Source organism: Neopelma chrysocephalum, unplaced genomic scaffold (assembly GCF_003984885.1).
Source record: "Neopelma chrysocephalum unplaced genomic scaffold, ASM398488v2 Primary Assembly neopelma1_26, whole genome shotgun sequence".
Taxonomy (NCBI): domain Eukaryota; kingdom Metazoa; phylum Chordata; class Aves; order Passeriformes; family Pipridae; genus Neopelma; species Neopelma chrysocephalum.
In genome coordinates, this window is record NW_020897695.1 from 15628135 (window position 1) to 15654240 (window position 26106).

The 26106-nt window shown below is 38.5% G+C and overlaps 1 protein-coding gene across 2 annotated transcripts in view; it reads right to left on the reverse strand.

Moving 5' to 3' along the window:
- Window positions 1-26106, reverse strand: part of ELMO1 (engulfment and cell motility 1) — a 314601-nt gene that overhangs the window by 189777 nt on the left and 98718 nt on the right. For both annotated transcript variants that reach the window (XM_027675681.1, XM_027675682.1), the window contains exons 8-12: window positions 22367-22402; window positions 14472-14571; window positions 5758-5909; window positions 4795-4873; window positions 1159-1209 (exon numbers count right to left, since the gene is read on the reverse strand). In XM_027675681.1, the coding sequence (XP_027531482.1) occupies window positions 1159-1209; window positions 4795-4873; window positions 5758-5909; window positions 14472-14571; window positions 22367-22402 (418 nt within the window). The remainder of the gene's footprint in view (window positions 1-1158; window positions 1210-4794; window positions 4874-5757; window positions 5910-14471; window positions 14572-22366; window positions 22403-26106) is intronic.

Here is a 26106-nt window from a genome sequence, read left to right on the forward strand (position 1 = left end):
GCAACTTTTAGGGACAGGACTTTACACTAGATAGGGTCTGTGCATATACTGAGAAGTGGCGTTAAAAAAACCAGTGCTGAGAAGTCACTTCAAAGAAAAATTAATTCCATACCAAGAGCGCTAGACCTCTGTATTTTTAATTTTTTTTATGAAGAGAGCATATTAAGAACATATTTAATAGAGCAGTTGTCTGAGTAGAAAAGTATTCAGGTTGCAAAGACAGACAGAGAATACAGTGATTTAACAGGGCTCAACAGAGAGTCAAGATCACACTACAATCCTGCCTCTACCAGACTACTCCATTGGGTATGAGGAAAACTGCTTAGAAATATATTAGCATACAATGCCCCATAGGTGCAGAATTATCCCATTCAGAAGGCAAACACAAAACTGACGGACAATTTAAAAATCCCTGGTGTGCCAAAACCACCATGTTGTTCTAAATGGGAAACAGACCCAGGTCACTAAACACAGCAAAGTACATAAGGAAAGAGTCATCAGGTAGGAGATGGATACATCAACAGATATTGTACATTTCCAGAGAACAAAGGAATCTCTCTGGCCAAAAGGCACTGGAGCATTTTATGACAATAAATAAAAACCTAAGAATATTATCCATGTGATTATTACAAATTCCCTATGAGCTCAAACAGTGTAAAACTATTCCTTCTGAAATAAATTCGGGGGGGTTTGTACACATCACTGAAATTATGACAGTGAATGAGAAGGTGCAAGGGGTTGTTTGCTGTTTGGTTTGCTGTACACCAAGAAAGCACACCTTGTTCCCTTGAAGATGTAATCTACGCTAAGGTCAAAGGCAAAATCCCTCTGATTTTCCATGATAGCAGGTGCCAGTCTTCTATATTATATTCATCAACTCTACTCCACACTTCTTTTGTGCAAGTCATGACAAATTGCGTGCAACTTTATATCACGACACAATAATCAACAGAACCAAAAAATACCAAGGTATTCAGTATTATATTTTCATGAAGAAACCACAATTTATTTGAAGGGGAAAAGAACTTTTCTAAAAAGCAGTTTCAAACCCACGCAACAACCAAACCGTTATCTTCTATGCTACAGCTATGAACACCAAAATTTGAGTCACCTTTTCTCTCTTCTAGTGAACAGTAACTTTGAAAACTGTATACTTACAGTTAAGATGATGGAACGAAGCTGCTTTTGTGCCAAAATATTTGCCATTTCCTGATTTAGTAAAAAAAAAAAAAAATTAGCCAGAAGCAGGTATTTTAGTGTCATACCTAGAAGAACACACTGACTTGCAAAGGTCTTATGTTTCTGTAGTGTTATTTATAAATGACAGTCATTAGTCATCAGCCAAATGACTGTATGCCTTTTTGGGGGCATCATAAACTTAGATTACCCTACTATGAGAAAAGGGGCAAAAAAAGTTAAAATTATGACACAAGCTGAGGACTTTGATGATCCAAAACCAGCAGTGAAAGACTTCAGAAGAGACCTCTGTGGGTTCAACAGAGTATTTACACCCTTGTTCAAGCACAATCTTTCCCCACAAACAATACAGAAGGAAGCATGGACTGGAAGTCAACCAGGATTTTAAAACAAGATGTCAAACAACATGCTTATTTAAAATAATATTTTGGCTGTTTAAAAGTTAAGTGCTCTAACTTTCACTCAATAAATTAGCCTACAACTCAGTACTGTTTCATTATAACAAAGAATACTTCTCCCCTGTATTTTAGTAGCGATGTTGACATTGGTCCACGTTCCAAAATTGGAATTTTGCTTTAAATTAACTTCTCTTTCTAGACCTGTTTGAAATCAATGCTTACACATGCTTAAGGAAATTCTTAGGATGCACTGTGATTCTGCGCAGTTGGCACCATATAAAAAATATTGTTCGTGTTCAGGAGAAATAAATTTAAAAAAAAAATCCTGCTGAACTTTGTGAGAGCTGAAGAGTAATACGAGTACATACTGGTTACTTTTACATAATAAAAAAGAGACTAGAAAATTGGAAAACTAAGGTTGTTATATAAAACACAAAAAACTGTATTGCTGAAACACGGCTGCAGAAACAGTGTAAATAAAGCAAGTGTTACGGTGAGAATCTGCTTGCAAAAAGAAAATAATTCAAGGTGTGAAACAGGAGGCAGTCATGGGTGTTTTCTTTGTAACAGACAAAGAGTGCTTGCAACAGAACTTGTGCGATAAAGAAAGAAGGGACAAAAGGGAAACAACTTTAGATTTTAAGCTAAACAGGTTTCAATTGCATGTAACAGCAAAGGAATGGATGACACAGATGGTTCCATCTCTTTTGGAAATGCACGACTGGGCTGCAGGGGGAGTGCCAGACACATAATATACTTTGTGTTATGTGGAACAGACTGGCTGGTTTTGTCAAACTATATACCCACTGCCAAAAGATGAACAGGTAAAGAATAGGAGATAGTCTTTTCTGCATTCAAGACAAAAAAAATAAAAAACGGGAATTCTTTTATTTTACTTTTTTGGAGAGGATTATCAAATTGTCACTTCTTTCTTATACCTGTAATTTAAAAAGCTGCTATTGAGATATTGTTTTTTGTAACTGGACTAAAAACTGATAGGAACAACAAGCATTCACAAAACCAATTACTGCATCATAATCAACTTTGTCTCCAAAAAGGCTATATAGTCATTAGCAGCTAATGAGCTGTCTCTTCTAATATAAGTATTGTACTAAGAGATGAGAAGAATTATCTGACAAAATTTGCCATCTCATTTTCCATAGCAACATGTCTCTGCAAAAATACAGATGATTGCCAAAAAAGTGTTTCAAACATACATAGTATCATTTCAATACTCAAACTCTCATCTCTTTTTGATAGACCTTTTTTGTTGTTTTGGTTTTTTTTAAATAACCTAGGTTTTTCTAGATTTTTGGTCCTTGACAGTGGCAGAAGAAGCAAAGCAACCAGGGAGTCTCCATTAAAAAAAAAAAGAAAAAAACTCCAACCTTGGACCCCTTGGCTTTTGGCATTACAGAAAGAGCGAGGGGAAAATAAAAAAAAAAATAAAAAAAAAGAAAGGAAAGAATTCATATAGCAGTGCTAATTTAAATCTTTTCCTTAATTGCAGTGCAGTCATCCACATCATGCCAATCCCTGTAAGACAGCAGCAGACAGGGTGCCAAGGCTTCTGGAGTCATAAGAGTTTTGGTGCAGTTTCTTTCTTCTAACCATATTAGTGGTGAGTACTGAACCTTAACTTTTGAGTGCCCATCATCAGATAATTATGTGAGACCGTGTCACCTCAGTACATTGTCTTAGAAACACAAAATTCTGTAAACTCCATCAGTTAATGCTATCTTGAAGCCAATGGACACCTACCTTCTTCCTTATGTGGTTTACTAATTAACCACAAGACAGATACAAAAAGAAACCTAACAGATTCTGACTACTTATTATAAGTCATTAAAGGCTAAAGAAAATTTTCTGCAAGTGTCAGAGCTATCAGCCCTCAAGCCAAACCAGATCATTATCTTCTGATGATCATAAACTCCGTGACTAACAATTTTGTGTCACAGTAGCAGGTATTACAGGTGAAGTCTGCCTGGCTTACTGCCAGCCTCACTAGATGGTTACACTGTTGGCGAAAATACAGTTGGCAATGCTGGCAACACCCTGTGGTACTGTCATTCAAGGAACACATGCCCACTGACTAATATTAAAGTCTTATCTATATCTGACATTGTCTCAACCTCAAATATGACCAAAGCATACTTTTCACAGAAACATAAGCAGCAGCAACTATTCACAAATGTAAAAAGCAAAATATTTGGTTTTCTTACAAGCATCTATCATAGATTTATGCCAAAACTGAAAGAAAGGTTTTACTTCCATTTCTGTTTAGTAGGTGTCTTCTTCCCTTAATCACTGAAGGCTGTACTGGAGAAAGAAGGGAAAAAAGGAGGAGGGGAAGCACCTTCCTTTTTTTTTTTTTTTTTCTAATTAAACCATGGGTTTACTTTCCCTTTTCACAATGTTAAAAATATTTTTAAAGAAAAAAAAAGAAAAAAACTCATAAGGGCTTTGATGTTTGCTTAAGCAGGCTCCAGCATTTAAAAATGTGAATAAATCTCAGGAAGGTCCTTGTCAGGACTGATCAGCAACTCTCAATGAACTTTTTCTAGGCAGTAACAGTATGTCACCACAAGAATTATCATTGCTGTTCCATTGGTGACAGAAATGTTAAATAAATAAATGACTAAATCTGTTTTGACACAGGCTAACAACTTTATAAACATGGATAAAACTTCACTATTTCATAACACTTCACATTCCATCCTCATTTAACAGCAACTAGCAATCTTTCCTTTTGAGATTTCTGATATCTGGCATTTAAGCTAACTTAAAATAGCACACTATAAAAGTCATGAAATGCTTACACGGCAAGATGTTTCCGTTTTCAAAAGAAACACACTTTTAAATAAAAAATCTGGGGGAAAAACATTCTACCAAAAAACAGCCTGCTTTTACAAGCTGTGCTGGCAAAGAATTCAGTACAATAAATATTACAGTCAGCCACAGTCAATATAGTTCAAATGAGGTTACAGGGAACTACAAAAGCATGGAAGAATGCTTAATCCCTACTAATACTGGTGCAAGATGGAGGTAGCTCCACTAAAATGAATGATATACCAGCGTGAAATAACTGATCAAGTTTCAGTCTGAATTAACTGCAAGTGTGACTAAGACAATTGCAGGTATGAATATGAAACACTTATTTTCCTACAGATACATAGGTACACAAAACCCAACAACTTACCTGCCTCTTGTCATCTGGTGCTTTAAGGAAGAGTGCATTTATTACTGCAATGGTATACGTCTGGATCTCTTGGTCTGTCCTGTTTGGAACAATGTTATAAACATGAGAGAAGAACATGAATGCACACAAACTGTAGAAACTGATCTTCCAGCTGCAGGTAGAATTGGAGGAACTGTTTGCACTTCATGTTAACCATGCAAGTTAGGTAATCAAAGCTGGTCGTGACCACGTTGTCTCTATTACTGAGTGAGATGACGCACCAGAGAGAGACTCAGAATTCAAGGAAGGTGGAATGAACCACGCTGCTGAACTGCCATTGACCCTCCACTGATCACAGTAGGAGACCAACAATCAGCTTCTGCCAGATGCACAACATCTAGAGGTAGGAAGAGGAATCTTCCCTTAAAGGGTTCTGGAGATGAACCTGCTGATATGAAAAGCTTTTCAGGGTAGTTAAAAATGTCCCAGCTAGGGGATGAACCTAACTATACACCATGCACAGTACATTACCCTATGCTATAAGAGGTAGTTTCCATCCATTCAACCACTGCACATTACTATCTAAGAAAAAGCCCCTCCCTTTTCAAATACACCTTCAGCAAAAGTTGAGCAATTTTTGTCTTACACACTTCCCAGAGGCTGACAAGCAAAACAACCCCGTCTGCATGCTGATGGTATTAAGCATTTTATTACTGTAGGGTGCTCTTCTCTTCATTCCCTACTTCCAACTACACTCACTGAAAAAAAATTTTTAAATGCCAAAAAAAACCCCTAATGACCAAGAAACTCCAGAAAGCTGGTTACCGGTAAAGCTGGTTACCAGTTATCCAGTCACTTGTAGTGGACACAGGAATCATAAAAGAGGTTGTCAGTCTTTATACCACTGTTTTTTCTAAACGCAGCGCTCATTTTGGGGAAAAAAAAATTAATCCACCATATCAAGCGGCAACTGAATACACTCACCCCTGCAGATGTGGGATTAGCTGCCCAATTGTGATCTCCTGCGCTACCTTCTGGTACAGGTCATGGCTATTGAGCACCATCGATTCCAGGATTGCTAGAGACCGTTGCAAGATAGAGATGTCTGAGGCAAATTTGTTCACATAGCTTGCTATCTGCAAATATAACCATTTAGAGAATTTACATCTTGTCATGAAAACAGGGGAAGATAAGAAAAAACTGTGGACATGGTTCAGAAAGGCATCAGAAAAAAAGTAGTCTTATCCACACACTAAGTATCAGCGAACACCTGAAAACAGTCAACCAGGCACTGCATATACCATCAAAGGACAGACTGGCACAGGTTCTTCAGCTGGCACAAATCACCATAAATTTATGTCAATATTCATATCACTGAAGTGTATGCTTTATCATTACATTATGAACGTGGTAAATTAACAGTAAAGAAATAGAACAATTATATTTTTTTGTGTGCAAAACTTTGTAAAGGACAAGGAGACTACCTCTCATTCTCTTGAGCAGAAACCTGTGCAGCTAGTTTTGTCTAAACAAATATCTAGGCTTAGGGCAAATGTTTCAAAAGAGAAATTTATATCTAGCTTTCTGGCAAAACACACTCTAGACAAACATGTCCTTTTTTTCCCCTTGCTGTTACCAACAATGCTGAAAGCTCTTTCCAGGTTACAAATTAAAACTCTGTTGGTGATCATTTATAAGGACAACCAATTTCATTACTCTGTCTAGAGTCCAGCCTTGCATTAATAACCTTCACTTTTACAGCAAGCTGCCACAAAAAAATGGCACATTAATTAAAACCAGGTCTGACCTCTGCTATTTTGCAGTGTGGCAATGACATGTTGCACACTCATCTGCAGAGCCAACACAGATGTGCAGTAAGATGTGGCAACATGTGTTCTTCCGTATGCTGCCCAGTCCATGCACCTGGCTTCCTGGGAAGAAACCTGCCTTCTACTGATGCAGGAAGCAAGAACTGCCTGGGTTTTATTTGAATGCACTGATACCAGCACTGTCAAGATGAAAGGTACCCAAGAAAGCACAGACAGACAGAAGAAATGTGGTGTGACCGCAGTTATTTGCTCTTTACAGCCAAATAACAGTCTACAGCAGCCCTATCTCAAGTTTTATACACTTCTTCCAGAAAATACGGAGCACACGCCTCTTCAGTACTCATGCTACAAGCCAGTGATGTGGTTTTACTGTTTCCAATTCTGGATGCTTACTCAGATCTAGGCATTGTTTTCCTTTAGGAGGAAGAAAGACATGCTCTATGCTTGGAAAAGCTATCCTGTAAAATTCACAGTTAAATGTTGACACGTGGACAATGCTGATGGCATTAAGCATTTTATTACTGTAGGGTGCTCTTCTCTTCATTCATTCATTCATTCATTGTTTTGCACTTTTGACATTTTAAGTAGTACTGAAGGAGCAAAACACCCGTTCTGCAACTTTGTCTGGAGACAACAAGGAAGGAGGGACAGATTTTTCTTCTTCTAACCAGTTACAGCACTGCTGTTTGTCCTGCTACTTAGCTTGCGTTACCACAACAGGAACACTCTACCCAAAATGTAGCTCAGTTCAGAGAATATACACTGACTTTATTTTCTGTAAGAACCAACCCATGCATCCATGGAGAACAGGAGGAAAGAAGCAACTCAGCTAGCCTTTTCCTACTCTGGACTTCGAGTATCTGCTGCCATCAAATCCTAATCCCAAGTAATATTTACATTATGATATGAAGCACAATGTGCTGTTTAGAGTAACAAGCTGTATCTCAGAAGCACTGTACTACCCTACCTCTCTTAATGGTAATCCAGATGTGTTTTGATGCATTGCAGCCAGAGTTGCCAGATGCCCACAGGGCCTACGATAGGGACAGTGTATGCACAGAGCAACTCTGCACTGCTCACACATTAAACCAAATGCACCCTAGATACCTCAGTTATCAGGCATCCATGAATCAATCGTGCAGCAGGAATACAATATGTCCAGACTGCGTTCCAACTTGTCAGACTTTTGTCACCTCTTTAGAAACCCTGACATGTAGGAATTATTCTTGGTGCAGCAGCTCCTTCAAGTGACAGTGTTAATGTTTCACTGGGATATAACATATTCATATGAGGTGCTGCAGAAATGTAACAGTATAGACAACCGGAACCTCAGTCTAACCAAGGCTGCCTTAGCCCTATTTATCCTTCTGACCTTGCACCATAATCTCTTTTACTCATAAACACTAACCCAAGGTATGAAGCTGCCTTGTGTGTTTAAAAAAGATGTATCACACTGAACATAGATGCAAAACATCTGTTGGGTAACTTTCATGTCAAGCTATATATATATTCATAACCACCTCGGTGAAGCATGAAGTCTGGCTAGAAATAATAGGCTTGTCTACCATGAAAAATAAGGCATGCAAGTTCCAGAGGGAGCAAAATTACATCAAAAAGAAATTCTATTACCACACTTGAAGTTCTGGATGTAGGAAAAAAAGATGCTCTTCTTGAGAAGAGACAGGAATGAACAGGAGTTCAAATTTGTGCTATTTGCTGTCTTCTGCTTATTGACCACTCCACACAGAGAGGGTTTTCAACATTCAAAAATAATCCTGTCATATTTGTCTCTCATGTGTCTCTCATTAAGGATAAAACTATTTCTTCACCAAAATACCTGTAACCTTAATAACTGCATAGTCCTATTGGAACATATATAGCCACATACAAAGGAAGAGTCTGGGTGCTTAACTTCCTACCAATTTCAAGGGAACTTAGGAATCAGAATCCCTTTACACATTCAACTCCAATGATCTGATTAAATAGGAGCTAAACATGTAAATTGAGGGTAGATGAGAAACTTACAGCAAACTAAACTGCATCGTCTGAGTTCTCTTCCTGGTTCAGCTTCACTTAAAGCACAGGAGAGTATTCAAAAGTTAAAAAAAAAGTTTAAAAATAAATAATAATAATAATAAAAACAAAAAAAACACGCCAGGAATAAAAACCACACAGGGAAAGAACAGTGAAGGAAACAGATCTGATTTTCATTATGTATGTTCATTAGTTATTTGCCTGGACTATTTTGTTTTTGGAAATGTACAGAAAAATCTGTCTAAGTTTTGTTCTCTGTTAAGTTCCAATGCATAGTAAAATTTTAAGAGGTGCATATCATTTTAAAGTAAGGCACTAGAGTCGCACTTGACTACAGAAAAGACAAATGACAGCTGCGACACACAAAAATACTTTCCCAGTCACCACCCCATTTTCCTGCACAATATATTTTAGAAGGCAGAGTAAAAATCCATCATTGCTAAGACTCTGCATCACACACTTATGAAACAGCTATTATATAATTTTAAGAGGGTTTTTTTTTAACTATCTCAACCAAAACTACAAACTTTATTTCTCCTCTTGTAGGAACTAAAAATGCAGGTAACAAATTTGTATAGTGTATTTTTGTCATGATTTAGGAATGGTATTCCCCAGTGTAATGTCCCCACTGAAACACCCCAAACCATACACCACTTGCTCACTCCCCCTTCCCATTCCCACTGAGGTGGGCTGGAGAGGAGAATTGGAGGTATAAAAGTTGAACATCATGGAGTGAGATAAGAACATTTTACTGGAAACCGCAAGGAAATAAGAAAAAGAACAGTAAAAGCAACAATGTTAATCACAGAGGGTACAAAACAGGCGAACAATTCACACACGAATGCTCACCATGAGGAAACTGGCAACATGTGAGCTGCCTCCATGCTATCCTGACCTGGAAAGGACCCCTTGCCCCATCCCCGGCAACGATGTGAGGTGGTACAGGACAATCTCCGAGTTCAGCCATACCCACTCCTAGCTACTGCTAAAATTAACTCTGTCCTAGCCAGAACCAGGACATTATCCACCCCTCATTCTATACCATTTATGTCATGTCCAAATCCTATACCTTCCAACTATATATATCTATACATATAGTTATAGATATTATATATGTTTATAAATATCTATGCAGTTTGTATATTTATAAGTTTATATATTTATACATAAATGTTTATATATTTATACCTCTATTATAAGTATTTATATATACAGACACAGGTATGAGTGTTATTTCCATAGTCAATGACCATCCCTCCAAGACGTCTATTGAGTTCATTTAGTCCACGACTGTGCATTCTATCCATCCCAGATGTTTTCCAGGGCAGGAGGGCTGATGTGCTGTCAGCTGGTTGCAAGTTGCATCAGGAGCTCATGACTGGTGTACCTAGGGCAGTCCATACTCATTGTCCATGTTAGTGGCATACCATGGTAGTGTCATTCAACAACCAATATTATATAATTCAACATTACAGATCATTCTCACATGGAGAATCAACGGACACAGATTCTGCCCCTACGTATCTTGATGGCATCAGGATATATTTTGCACCAGTACCTTATACTCTTGTGAGTCTGACGTGGCATTTCCTCTCTAACTTGTTCGAGTCTTTCAAATCTGCCCCTTATCTTGGACAGTCTTTCCACAGCTGAGACAAAGGTCAGTAGGGAGGAAAAGAGATGATCTTTCATACTGCCAGAGTCATCTGCTCACGTGAAGCACTGTTTGTTCTCCTTTCACTGACATCAATGCCAATGAGTTGGTGTACAATGATGGCGCACTCCATAAAAACTTCTCTCACATGGATTGTGTACACTGGATCTCATCTGGATCTACAGGCGACTGCTCATTATTTGAACCTTTATAGTCTACCTCCAGCACAGCTAATTCCCTCAGGTACGGGACACCTTTCTCCATGGTGTGCCACCTGCTTGGGCACACTACTAGATCATCCTTGAGAGACTACCTTTCCCTCACGCTTGACAGGAGTCACCTCCAGAGGCTGAGAGTTTCTGTCCTCTTCCCAGTCCCCTGGTCAATGCCCACACCCTGGGACAGGAATTCCAGTTGCTTGGCTTTACTACCATCTAGTTTCATATCATGGGCAGCAATATCCTAGCATTGGAGCAGCCAGGTCAGTAGGGGCTCACCTGAGTAGGAGGCTGAAATCTTTCCACATATCTCACAGCTCACTTGGGGATAGGGACCAGGTGATTATCTCTGGTCCTGCCTCTCCCTCCTGTTCTGAGGGCCCTGCTCCCTCCTTATCCCTCACTATGTGAACTGATTTGGTCTTGGATTTCTTCTTCTGCATAGGGGCGACTGCTACCAGCATGGATTGTTCCTCTGGTTCAGCAGCAGTTTGAGTGGCCATGGTGCCTGCTTTGCTTTCCTCCTCTTATCCCCTGAGGGTGCTGTCTAGTACTGAGCAGTATCTAGTAAAGAACAGCCAGGGCCCAGCACATTGCATAACTTTGCGCCTCACTGGAACTGCCACAGCATTTTTCATTCAAATGTTCTGCCACTTTTTCAAGGTCCTATAGTTGTTCAGGGGTGAACTTCCAAACCATTGGAGCAGAATAGTCTTCAAAAACTAGGCCATTTTCTCCCACATTCCATGACGCTCATGACTATCCATCTAGGTGGCAGATCTCTGGAAGATCCTCCTTAAAATCTATTTTGTAACTCAAAACATGGTGTGGACCGTACTGAGGAGACATGACAGACTTAGCAACAACAGCATGCTCTCTTTAACACCCACAGGAAGTTCAAAATTCTCAAAAGCTGTTGTAACAGGCCTGAAGGAGGAAAAATGGGTGAAAAGCTGGAAAAGATCATCCTTCCCGGTTCTCCCTAGATGTTGAGTACAATTATTAATGGACTCACAGAGGTAGCGCCCAAGGTAAGGGTAGCAGAGCAACACTGAACACACATTCAACATAACCCTCATTGCCCTTGATTTTATCATATCATAAACTGTTAATACACAGTACGGCAAAAAAAGAAATCCTGATCCCCCTCCCTGCCCTGAAAAAGAGCACCTGGATGGGCAAATAGGGCATATATGGAAATATATACAGGATTACATACCTCAACCACATGAACAGATCAAGCAACATTGTGACCAGTGCCTCTGGACCTCATACAACAAATGCTTACACAAAATTTGTTTCCATTCCGCTCTAGTCAGATCTGTTGTTATCTCAACCCTTCATGCCCCATACTGGGCACCAAATAAGGTTTACAAATGGCATTCCCTAATTTAGTGCTCCCACTGAGACTCTCCAAACCACACTGCTGCTCGCTCACTCCCCCATCCTCTTTCTTCTCCCCCCTGTGGTGGTGGGCTGGAGAGGAGAATTGGAGACACAAAAGGTAAGCGTCACGAGCTAAGAACAATTTACTGGAAACAGCAAGGAAATAAGGAAAAGAATAGTAATAGCAACAATATTAATAAAAGGGGGTACAAGAGAGGCAAAAAATTCACGTGCAAATGCTCACCATGCAGAAACAGGCAATACACGACCTCTACATCACCCTGATCCAGAAAATGACATGACGTGGCACAGAATAACCTTCAAGTCCTAGCCATGTCCCCTTCTGGCTACTGCAAAAATAATCCAGTCCTCGCTGGAACCAGGACAATTTTGATATCCAATTATCATGACTTTTTGTAAGAACTGGGAATCCAAATCCTTTAGGCAACTATGGAAGCTGAAAATTATATTGTCACAAGCAAGAAAAAGGTCTTGAGAGAGTCTTGCACATCATAAGGAAGTTTTTTCAAATGATGCTGTTTTCCCTCAAGATAAGTAACAAAGCTCTCCTTGAAAGCATCAATTCTTGTTTGCAGGAGTTGGAATAGCAGTCCTTATGGAGGTCTCTTCCAGCTTCAAGGTTTTTAGGTTAAAAAAAGTTCAGACTAATTCCACCCCATTCCAATTTAGCTTTCATTTAACATGAAAGGCAGCTTCAAAGGGCAGAAGCCCTCGGTTTTAAGTTCCCCCTCAGCTAGCAGAAACTTATCAGCTCCCTTATCCATCCTGTCAACCACTTCAGCAAGCCCATCAAGAACCTCAAGTGGCCTGTCAAAAGCCAAGGTCCGAGAAGCAAGTGAGAATGAAGCTGTAGATTGCTGCCAGAGAGACACAGGCCAAAGGTGATTCGTTAGGTTTGCCCTTTGCCCACACTGCCCCACTGAGGGCTCTGCTGTTACTGGCTCCCAACTGCATGCAGGTCAGGACACACGTGTGCCTCTTTCCTCTATTTCTGTCATTCTTTTTCCTTCTGTTTCTCTTCTAACTTTCCTATTCTTCTCCTTGGTCCCTTTCTTGCTCACCAGTTTCACTTTTGGTTTTACTTGTCAGTTTTGGTTTTCATAGGTACTTTGAGAGAATACTTTTGTTTGTGTCTTTTGTTTTTTTAAATTGGGTCATTGTCCAACAAAACCTATGGAAGTGCCCAGAAGAGATGAGCCATTAATAGGGGTGAACACAACGCTTTCTTCTGCTGTTGAAATACAATCTACAGAGCAAAAGATGTTGGTAAATTTAGACAAAGACAATAATTTTAAGTCACTAAGGAAGTACATTTATTTAAACTAATTTTAGCAAGTTTCTTCATATGCTCCTTAGTAGGCTGCCTCAGCAAATAAGACATTCTGAGCTTGACTTTGTATCGCTTGCAGTCAGTTAAAAAACAGTTGTAGAATTTTCTTTGCCATGAAAAGATAACAATAATCATCACCATCATAATCCATCTAGACTGCAAGATTGGAAAAAAAAAACCAAAAAACCCAATGCCAGTCCAAAAACCAGATCAATTATACTATTTTTTCTTATAACAGCATCCAGCATTTTTAATGACCAAAACTGAGCTTTACTATCTAATGTATCTAATGCTCTTTTCATAGTTCATTCTTCTTTCGCTTTTGGCAACCAAAGTAAATTTGAACGTTCCTTTGGTGGTAACAATTTTCTAACCAAATTTTCTAACTATTCTGCTAAAATGAAGATATCTTTGCCACAGATTATATTAATTCCATTACTGCTTCTGATATTATTTTAGTGAAGTAACTGATATCTTTTGAACCTGTACAAATGCATTTTAACTCATAATAAGTTCTGAGTTCAATCTGTTTTGAAAATGCTTCGTAAAGAAGTATGATGTGGTTTTTAGTTTTTTTTCCACAGTAAATTAAAAGGGTTAAATCAGTAACAAAACCTTTTTTCTGAAGTCTGTTAAATTTCTTTACCTAAAGAGCACTACCATGTTTCTGCTGCTTTTGTGCATCTCCTACATGTAAGAAAAGAAAGATATGTTGCAAATGGTGGAAAGATCTGCTTCAAATCCACATAATTCAACTACAAGATTCAGGGGTCCAGAGTACAACTTGATAAACTTAGCAGATATCATCTTAATTTCAAATTGTAAACTAACTTGTTTTTCTTCTTCCCATACCCCCAGAGGAAAGATTTCAGAGCTGGTGTTTTTTTCCAAGAAACAAGGCATTACTCATATTAGTTTACATTAAATCAAAATGCTAATTTTTTCTTTAATTGTATGGTATCTGCACAGGGAGGTCACATTATATCTGAGCAAGCAATTTCTTGTGCAATAAGCCTAATACTGTTTTGATCTCAATTCTCTCCAATTGATTTCCACAGAAGCTGGGCCAGATTCTGCAGCTACAAACATTTATAGTTTGAAATAACACTTTAATCCCATTTTCATGTACCTTTTTGTGGAAAAAAAAAAAGAAGAAAAACCCAAACCACAACTCACCTCAAAAACTTAAACTGATATAGAACAGATAGCATTGATTACAAATTTACCTTTTTAATGAATGCCACAGAGAATGTATCCCACGATACAATCCCATGATCCATCAGCTCAACAAATGCAGTCAGTGTAAAGGACAACATATCTCCAAAGCTGCAAGAGACAGGAGTCATGACAACATTTACCAGTAATGCAGCAGGGCAATGACTGAGGGAATAAAGCAGCAGGAAGCTTTCAGAAAGGCAGGAAAATTAAGCCAATTACGGACTAAGAGGTAGCAGAAGAGCAAGAGAGGCCGTGCAACAGACAGTCTTCAAAGCAATTTAGCATGGACAACAAGAATAGTCACCTGGAAGAAAGCAATTATGTAAGGGAACTAATCCCCAGGAGAACACTGCATGCAAGACTCAAAAAAAATCAGACAGTCTAAATTAAACTTTTCTTATAAATTCAGAGATTTAGATCTAATAGAAGAAAAGAAGTAAACTTTTCCCTTAGCACTTATGAAATCCTCCTAATTGAAGGCAATATAGAGGTGCCATGTTTTGGTACCTCTGTGGCAAGTAGATTGGCAGAAAGTTAAAGCAATTTTTATTCCTCCTCTCACAAGGAAGCAAATATATTTTAAACATGCACCAGAAGAGATTATATATCTTAAACAGTAATTTTTCTGACCGTTAATGCCTTGATTTCTTTCTTTAAACATGAAGATGCATCTCCTTTTCTTTATCTATGTGCAACCACATCAAGTGAATTGCAAACCTCCTATAGTTTATCCAGGTGTGCAGTCAAATTGTTTAGGGTTTGCAAGCCACTACTCTGCATTTTACCCCAGCAAATTTGAGATTCAATGCACATTTGTATGAACTTAAGTAAATTAAAAATGGGTTTAAAATCAACATAGATAATATGCTCTAATCTGACTAGCTACACAGGAATCTTTTATGTTAAAAACCAGCTTTTAAAGATTAGCTTCATTTCTATGTGTAGTCAGGGTACTGAAGAGTCAGCAGCCACAATGATTTCAATGAAGCCCTTCAATGAGTTAACTACTGAATACGAACAGCAGCTCACAAAGCCTGAAAGGGAGCGGAGTATTACCTTTCAGGGCATACTCCCTTTCAGGGCCTGCAAACCGCCTTCAAGGTACTCTGCCACTAAGCCATTACCAAGCAAAAACATACAATCAAACAGCATGAATAGTCCCAGTGATTTTAATGCAACAGATAACCTAATGAAAAGACAAAATAAAAAAAAAAACCTCCGTCAGATTGGAACTGCAAAGCTCTGTATGTTGAAATCCTGAGCCATGTACTAAAGCCACAGTTAATCAATGTAATTGGTGTTCCTTACTCTGTGATTTGCTATCCTACTATCCTGCCTAAACCTAACACAAATAAGCGAACATCCACTCAGTACAGAGGAATAAGGCAGAAAAACCAGTTTTAACTCTAATAGCTGGATTTGATTTTATCTGGCATTTAGAGAGTTTTGATGGTGAGACGCAGCTTTTAGTGGCCCCTTCATTTAAGAAAGGAGCTCTTGTTCATCACATCTCCCCAGATGCCCTCCACTGAAAAAAACCTTGCCATTCTTGACATTTTGTGAGTAACCCCCCAAAAAATCCAAAACATCTTTCCCTTCCACAGTAAGTAAGGGTATACACAATGGCTTTGATTATTTATGACAAAATGAAAAAACTACACTGAGGAGTAAACAAGAAAAATATTGTCTCTAAAATAATCTGTTGTAACTCCACAAGGTATACTTTGTTCAGAAAATAAATGATCTGAAAGTTTTTGGGTTTGTTTTGGGGAGTAAGGGGCTTTATTTGTTTATTTTGCTTTTTTTTAATATTGCAAATCATTTAAGAATTATATTAGGTTAAAAATGTTATCATTAGCATTCCAAATAACCGAGGATTTAATAACAGAGATGACAATAAGACTCGGCAAGAAATTTAATCAGCTCCAGATCTGTCATGTTCCCCAATCCATTCCTTTTACATAAAGTGGTTATTTATGAACTGACAAATAAAACAGCATTCCTAGGAAAGGCTTCCTTCTAAAAGCTTGCACCAAATTCAAATGCATCTTCATGACAGAATACTTCCACAAATACATGGAATGTTGATATTATAAGAATATAGACTAAATTAGATTCAAATAAAAAATTTTAAAAAATTAAAAAGATAGGCCAAATAGGTTGAAAAGTAGATAAAAATATCTCTCCCAGCATTAAACTAAGTAGATAATTTATCTCTGCTGAAGTTCCTCATATATTGTTTTAAAATTTAGTCAGTTAACCTATATTTAGTACATGAATGCTCTTCTACAAACTAATTGTACATGAAAGCTAATCTCCATCAACAATAGATATCGTTGAGAGGGATGACTTAAACTACATAAGACCTGTGCATGGATATTCATCTTCAGAACAGCTGTGGCTGGAATGGAATTAGCTAACCTGGATTCAACAATCTCATTCAGTCTTCTCATCAAAACTACTCATCAAACCTGTCTGATTAATACTGATTAATTCAGGCTCCTCCACAACTTTGGAGGGAGAACTGGGTTAATGGAGATGGCAATACTGGTTTTAATGTATAAACTTGGTTTGAGTAGATCTGACAATGACACAATCGTTTGGGATCCAGAAGGTGAAAGTACTTTTCAACTTAAAATGATCACACACCCCACCAGATGTCACTCCAGTGACTTTGCTTCAAATAATTAAGGAGTGAAGAGGTGAAACACTGGTACTAATCAAGCAGCAAGAAATACTCCAGGTCTATGTATTATGCAGCACCACACATACATACTATATACTTTTAAAATATATAGCTACACACATGCACCTGCACACACATGTATATTCTAAGTGGCATGGCAAAAGTCAAAAGCCAGGCTTAAAGGATAAGCATTAGGAATAGCACAGATAAAGATGAAAGCAATTTCCAGGGTGACTAGAGCAACATAAGGATTAAAGCATCTGGAGGGGGAAGGGAGGAGTATCGATTCATTGCTAAGTGGTAAAATACAAGCAAGATAGGTAGAAATAGACTTTCAAGCAATTCATTTCAAAACACACACACACAGACGCACTCATACTATTAAGAGCAGCAGACAGCATAGATGCTAGAAATGTCAAGGGAATCAAAGCTTGCTCATAAAAGTAGTAATCTTGGAAAAAACATGGTAGGAGCTGTTTAACTCAAAGTCTCAGTAAGTATTTTAGTCATATGAAAAGTCTGAAAAATAATGGCACTTCCTTCTTCATAAAATCTTTTCAGACTAATCCACAGCACAAAGCACAACAGTTCTGTAAATATCAAACCCTTGCTGCTCTGGTAAAATGACTTAATAGATTGAAGACAATTCCTGATGAAGGTGTTTTTTAATGCTTGTCATGGCAGCAAAGGGGAAAAACAATCACAAAGATGCACTGTGTAACTGCAATTTCTTATCTCACTAACACTGACATCTTAATGATCTGTGCTCTCAGGCAAGCGACTTCTACAAGCCCTCCTGAATGCTGTTCAGGGCTCTGGCTTTTAGGTGAGGACATCTCACACTGGGATAGCTGATGAAGTTTCACCATTCTTTGCTGACTCCCCACTTCCTACCACCGTTGTTAGAGCTGGTCATGAAGCATCTCCTCACCCACAGCAGCTCTTGGCATAAGCCTCTTCAGCAGCAGAAAGCTGTGGTTTGGAATGTCATCAGTTGTCCCAGCATGAGCCATTCCAGTGTGGATGGATGGCCATGCTCTAACACACAGCCTGTGGCACCTCAACCTCTCTGACAAACCTGACTGAAGAATTAAGTCAACAGTTACACTTTGTGTCTCGAGGCTTTAGAGAAATATCAGGTCAAAGCTTGTTAATTTACATTCCTAAGAATTCTCTGCATTCTTACCTTAGGACTCTGTGAAGGAAAAAAAAAACAAAAACCTCCACATATTTTCATACTAGTTTTTCTTTCCTAAAAATAAAAATGACAGGAATGTACATGTGACCCTGATTACTACACCTGTCTCTCACATGCCTTCCTAGTATCATTTCTATGGGCTAAACCATCTTTTTATCCTGTGTGCTTATTTTGAAAGATGCTTAGAGCAATTTGGATTTCTTAATAATAATAATGGCCAGTCTTCGCGAACGAAGATTTGGGGAAAGGTCTTTTACCTTTCCAGCCTGCGCAATGGATTTTTTAGGTGAGACACAGCCTGCGCTGAACTGAGCCCACCCTTTAATCCTAAGGTTCATCTGCTGGGGCCAAGCAAGCTTGGACAATGGCAGTGAGGTCCTCAGGACGTAGGTTTGTTTAGAGTGACCTTCTCATAGACGGATGGCCTCACAGGGCTAACGAGCTACCATCTGCCCGGGGGACTTGGGATTCGAACCCGTGGTCGCAGCAGTGAGAGTCCTGCATGCTAACCTCTAGGCCACCAGGGGTCCCCTGGATTTCTTATCAAAATAAATTAATGGCACTTTAGCACCCCAATCCCCTAGATGTTTAAAAAAAAAAAAATCTCAATCCATGCTTTACACACATACCAAAATGAAGATTTTATTGCTATAATGGAGGGGAAAATATTCAGCTATTCAAATTATTATGTAAATCAAGACAATTAGTCAGGCTTAACTGTCATCAGGTAAAATAAACAAACAAAAAAGGTATACAAGCTTTTACCAAGCTGGATGGAGTCTCATGTTTTACATAAAAAGAGCCGCATAGTAGAACCTGGAAATTAACTGTTGTCTGTCTGTCACAACCAGAATACAGTGAACAGTCCATTAAGATGAGAAGCCAAAGACTATACAACTTTACGCAAATCACTTTTTATGGAAAAAACAGAATCAAAGCTGAGCTTAATTGTGCAAAGGGAAGGCAGTAAAGAAAAATCTTTAACGGGGCAGGAGGTAACAAGAGAGTAGCAGCCTACTACTAAATGCAGGAGTTAAGGTAGCGGTTAACTTTCAGTCCCTTATCTGTGCTCGCAGCCTAACACTGGGCAGCTAAAAAGCCTGACATCATTGTGGTCAACATCAAAGAGTAAGAACAGCTTTTTAAATTGGAGCTGTCAAGAATAAATGACCATGAATAAATTTAAACAGGGGAGCAGAATATACCTAATCATCAGAGGACAAGGGCCCTGGAAAAGCCATGGGGGCAAAAATCTAACTAAGTCTAAAAAGAAGATTGATGATGTAGCAGGTTGCTCTGCCATCACGGTGTGAACAAGTACCTTTTATATTGCTATAGATCCTTTTCACTGCTTCTACATTGCTTTGTTTATTCAAGCAACCTTTCCAAGGGTAAAGCTAAGCCACTGTCAAATCAAACTAGGAGCAATTCATACCTACTTGGTACTTAGTGCAGCTGAAACTGACGGAACAATCTGCATAGTAGCTGCCCTATTTTTTTAGATGATTACAGGAAATGCACTTAACTGCTACACTGCAACTGACACAGATCTTTTTCTTTTTCATCGTGCTAAGCACTGGTGAAATATTTTTTTGTGGTACAGTTTCAGTGCGTTCATTAGAAGGGATCAGCCTTACTGATGTAAAATCACTTGCATTTCAAGAACCTGAAATAGCTTTGTAACCCTAGTATCAGGGCTTCTCTAAGCTTGAAAGTTAATTCTGATTAAAGAAAACAAGGTGTGAATTTTAAACATAACTGTAACTATTCTTGAATAAATCCAAGTGCAGATTACGGAATATGGCTAAATCCACTTAAAGGTACATTAAGCGTAGGAAACTAGCCCAGAGGAACTATTACACACTGAAGATGTGATTAGAATTACCTTTTCTCTCACTCCCCATCTTTTAATTTCCTGATTTTGTTCATTTCATAGTAATTTCGTTAAATGGACCACTTTTCTTAAAAGACAAGGAATGACTAAACAGGAAAGACAGCATTCTCCAATCAGCTTGGTTTGACTACAACTCAGAACTGCAATGCAGAAGTCAATTAATAGAGCTGTCTCATGGGATTTTTTTTTTTAATTCCACTATCAGATGCAATGGGATAAATAAAATCCCAAAACAAAATGGAAACACCTACAACTGAAAAGACAGAGAAAGTCACATTTTAGCCAAATTTCCTTCAGTGTAGAAAGCAATTAAACAAGGCCCTTCTGTCAAAATCAGGTTTTAATTAAGCCAGGCTAGCATGTGCAAGCTATCAGAGTAAAATAATATATTGTCACTTTATGATGTCATCCTGTAATCCCAAGTAACTTTTCTTTTTATAAATTAGCATTTGGTTTCTTTAAGCTTCTTAGTCAAGAAGACAGCAGGTGGAGGATGGAAAGCATTATAGTTTAGTTCATTGTATCAAGCTCTGAGGGGTTTTTTTTAAAGTTCTTGTTTCACTGAATCTTTTCTCACTAATACGTGGTCGGAAAATAGTCAGGATGTTCAATAACTGCACTCATAGAGCACTAGTGTATACGGTTTACTTTCAAAACATATGAACAGGCCAGCTTCCAGAACTATTTTCATATCCTGACCAATGGCTCTGGTATCTTTTTCAGCACAAGTCCCAAACTCAATACTTTCTGTTATAATTGTATCATCTCACATACTAATACTGGAATTCAACATACTGAACTGTGTACCCCAATGTAAACTGAAGTTTCTACTGGCACTATTTAACTTCCAAAGTTAAGTTCCTGGCTGCAAGGGCATACTGCCAGCTCATAGTCAATTTGTCATCCACCATGCTTCCAGTTCCTTCTCTGGAGAGCTTCTCTCTAGTAAATCAGTGCCCAACCTGTTCTGGTATTTGAGGTTATTTCTCCCCAGATGCAGGAACTTGCCTTTGTAGAACCTCGCTAGGGTTTCTCTCTGCCCAATTCTCCAGCTTATCAAGGTTCTGCTGAATGGCAGCACAGCCTTCAGGTGTAATTCTGCCAAGGTAATGCTTCAGGTTGATGATGCCAAGAATTCCATAAGCCTCATGCCACTTTCATAATTTTCCTCATAATCTAAGCTTTTCTATTATGAATTGGGTTACTTTGTACTAGGTTGAGAATGTGAACTCAGAGGAAGGATTTAAATTTCCTGCCAAATTCATTCTTACTGTATAATTTATTTATTAGGCAACGATTTAAAAATAAACGTTTCAGAACTTGGTTTACAGTAGATTTGTGACAGTATGATTTAGAATGGTTTGGATAGGGAACTGCATTTCCACATGATAAATCACATCGAGCTCTCAGAGTGACAGACACATGCTTAATTGATTATTCTTTTGCTTCCTTGGGTTTTATACTTTAGATGTCAAATTTGCAAGCCAATCAAGATATTAGAACATCTCTCAGGATTCCAATTTATCAAAGCCTGTGCTTAACTTCAAGCACGCAGAAGAATTCCATTCCAAATCATCAGGGAAATAAGCAGGCTTTTGAACTTTCCAATATGATGCCCTTTACTATATTATATATAGTATATATAGTAAACTATATAGTTTTCCTCTATGCAGGTATCTGCAACTAGCATTACCTGGGACCAGTAAATAAAAGGAATTCAAACTGGCACAATGACTCTTACTTTCATCTCACTAACATCAACCATTAAAATTGCCAACTACCAACCACAAAAGCCAGTCAAATTCAAGAGGGGAATTGGGGAAGGTAGGGAAATTATTTGTTTGCTGAAATTAAAAAAGGAAACAAAGCAAAAAGCCTTATTTCAGAAATAGTAAAAGCCCTTGCAGAAGTTACAGAAATGAAACACTCATTCCACAGGCAAAGCAAAAAAGGCTTCATCAGAAAATTTTAACGGGCATCAAAGAGCAGAAAACAGAGAAAGTTGAAGACTTGCGGAATGAATATGCACAGTTATATTTACATATAAAGATTAGCACAAGGGCCTGAACTCAGTCATGCAAAAGAAGAGGTAGTATGCAAGGTGATGATCTAATCAAGTTCTTACCAGGGCTTCATTATCTTCTGCAATTTCTGATATCGTCTGCAAAATTAAAACTTGCACGTCAGGAAAAATACTTTAAAATATCTGTACTCTATTTACTGCATATACAACCCCCCATACTTGATTCATAAAATTCACAGACAGACATACAATAAGAGGCAGTACATTACTAACAATTTGCTGGGAACAGAAACAGTTTAGTAACTGGTAAAGAACACTCAAAATTAATTTCAAGTATTTGTTTGGAATATTTGTGTTAACTTCTGTTAGGAAAAAAGCACATCTAGACATCCTAAATTATTTAAGTATTTGTGTAAAAAGCCCTTGGTACAAAATAATAAAGATTCACACATCAAACATTTTCTGTCCTATTGTTCTGATATGATAATGTCCATTGCCTGGAGAACTCATTTACTTGTAGTCTCCATTACTAATACTGATGTTAGAGTCATCAGCATCATTGAAAGTTGTGTAGCTAGGACCAACATAAACCAAAATCAGGACCTTCTTAATTCAGGGACGAGTTTCCTGTTGGCTTCAAAGAGTGGCAAAGAATTTACCCTGGGTTTTTAACAACAGAGTTGCAATTACCCAACAACTTCAAACCACCTCGCACCAGCTTAATGAATACACATAAATACACTTCAGCAATGTTATTTCAATAGAATGTGTAGACTGATCCATAGCTCTTTTGTTCTTAAAATTCACACACCGATGGACATGCTTAGCCCCAAGGTGCTGAATCCGCCCATTGAGAAAGACAATAACGTGCTTAAGAATGTCACTTACTGACTCAGATTCTAAGAGGCCGATACTATATTCAAGAAACTGAAAGCCAAGTATTAAGGGGAGGAAGGGGTAGAGGGCAAATAATAAGAGCATTTAAAAGCTGTAGCCCACTAATTGCAATTTGCAATTCATCCTCCTGCTAATAACTGGCTTCAGAACTGCTGTTTATGCTTCTAAGCAAGCTGAAGAAAAAGAGTATCAATGGAAAAATGGCATCAAACATAAATAACTTCTTTTGAAAACACAAACATAAAAAAGGGACATAGAAAGAAATAATAAAAAAAAAAATCCATCTCTCCTAACTAACCCCATCTTCTGTCTCCTAAATCTATTTCACAGTTTTATTTCAGAGGGGTGCCCAGTTCCACACTGGGCAGACTAGTGTTCAAAAGGAGAACACAGAGGTCCCTCTTTCCTCCCTTTACCTTCTCACCAGATCTTTCCCTTTGCACTTGCTGTCACAGCAAGATGCACAGCAATGCCATTCAGCTCACAAGAGCTCTAGGACTCCAAGCTCTCCAACCACTGATTCAGTTCTCTCCCAGAACATGGCTAGATGTTTTTTGTTGGTTTTTTTTTTTCCTTTTAGGTACAGTAGTAAATCCTCCCACCTTACATTTTCCTCTTTTCAAGAAGGACCAGTCTCAGGGAGGGCAGCTTTTGGGCTGGCTTGCGTAACCATCAGTGGAGAAAACACAAAGAGTACATCACAAGAACAGTGGTTTAAAATCCTTCACTGCTAGCTGTGAGCTGCAATACTCATGCCTGAAGATAGTATTGGCACAGTTTACCATGTATCCAAACACAAATTGGGCTACAGCCTAACTCAAATTAGAAAAGTGTCAAGATTTTCTTCTTGTATTTTGTGGCTTTGGTTCTTTTATGCTACAACAGCTATTTGCGCAGCCAGTAAAAATGAAAAAATAAAAAGTATCCTGATTATCAGACAGTCCTAAAAAGCAGGGGAAAATACCCTCAACATGCTTTTATGAGCAGTAGAGTTCAAAGCATTTTCCATAGTAGGAGATTCCAGCTTCGGCAGAATGTCACTCCTGTGCTTCTGCAAATGCAATGCTTCCTTGCTGTGGCAGACTGCTAAGCCACCAAAAAACAATCACCACCACAAATGGGTTTTGTCATTTCTCAAATGTGCATGGATCCTTGTAACCTTCTGCAGCATGTTAGCCAAACTTCATAGCACTCTACTGAGGTCAGTTTTAAAAGAGCTGCTTTTCATCCAGATACTGACTTCGGCTAAGCAGCAAGTAAAATTGGTGCTGTGTTTGTCTGATAGAGAAACAAGTGTGGTGTTTGCCAACTGGTAGCACTTCAAAGGACAGACTGGGTTTTGTCAGAGGTTTTCCCCATAGGCTATAATCAGGAGCATTTTCTCCATGACTGAGACATGGATTAAAGAATAAAGGTCTGAGGCCTAGAACAACACATTTAGACAGCCACTCTCTTAGCATTTACAGAATTCTTATCCATCATGAGTTAACTGGCAATCAGTTAACTTGATGTCAGAAGACTTGCAAAGTAAAAGAAAAATAAATTTAGTATAATGTGCAGAAATAACTGAATTATATGACTTTTCTGGTGAAGTAATACAAAGAAAATTTTTACTCCAGAGCAAAGATAACCATTGTACTAACCCAAACCATTTCTACTGATCTCTGTTGCTTTGGTGTGATTAAAGCAGGAATCAATGTAGGACATCAAATGTTGCAGCAACACAGGACAGCATGACTACAGATAGACTTGCCACTGAAGATGTGGAGGCTGTTCTCTAAAGGAGTGTATGCTATTTTCATCCATTATCAAACCAAAACATAATAAAGAAGGACCTGGCATGAGCAGGAGTTCCTCTCATGTTCACCCACAGACCATGCAAAAGTCACTGCTGAAGGAGTAGCCAAGCTAACTCTTCCAGCAAGTCAGCCTGGAAAGGAACTAAGTACAGTCTGCCACCTCCATCAGCCTTCCTCTTTCTATATATACATAACTGTTGTTTCTTCCAGAGGTCTGACTCTGTGGTAGCAACCAAACAGTTCCATAAAAGCCTTCTTGGTGAGTTACCACAGGTATGGTCAAAACTGCTGAAAGCCCCTTACTGATCTAGACACTGTAATTAGCTCAATACTTATATTTATCTTTTTTTTTTTTCTTTAAAGAAACCATCCCTCAATTGCACTTGCACAGATGGGAACAAAACCACAGCCAAAGAACAAACGGTATGAGGGTAAATTAAATAGCAGTTGTGAAAGGTTGAGATTCTACAGTGGTGAAAGACAAAAACAGACAGCAATTTTTATACAGGGAGAAATCTCAACAGAAATGCCAGCATAATGCAAAATAAACATGAAGGACAAATTACTGGGTTAGACATTTTGCTACCATGATATGTTCCCTGTTTGGCCTCAAAGGAACTTCGTGATGCTTCCAACTGAATCCAAAGGAGCAGCAGTTCCCTTTGGAATTCCCCAAGACATAGAGACTTACTACTTGTTCAAATACTGCAGGTAAAATCCTGAGCAGCTTCCAATGGAAAACAGCTTACCAGGGACCTGACCGGACCAAATCCTATCTGTTCACATGCAAAAACTGCTGTACAAAGACCAGATACCTCAAATCTAAACCCCAACTAGGGTAACCTACAGTGCACAATAAGGGCTTGTCTGCACCAGGAAGAACAACTAAAATGTTGTCCCACTGTGGAAGCCAGTGTGGACTCACTGGAGATAATGACACCAAGCAGTCACACCACTTCACCACAACAAATGTTTCTGAGCCTGCACTGCTTAAACAAACGTAGAATAGTATTAAGTGCCACTTCGGATAAAAGTTTTTCATGCAGTATGACCCCAGAGAGGGCCACTATCAACAAAGGTGGAAGATTTCACAAAACCTTCCTCCTATACAGGAAAACTGATGGTATGATGGATGAATGACCTGCT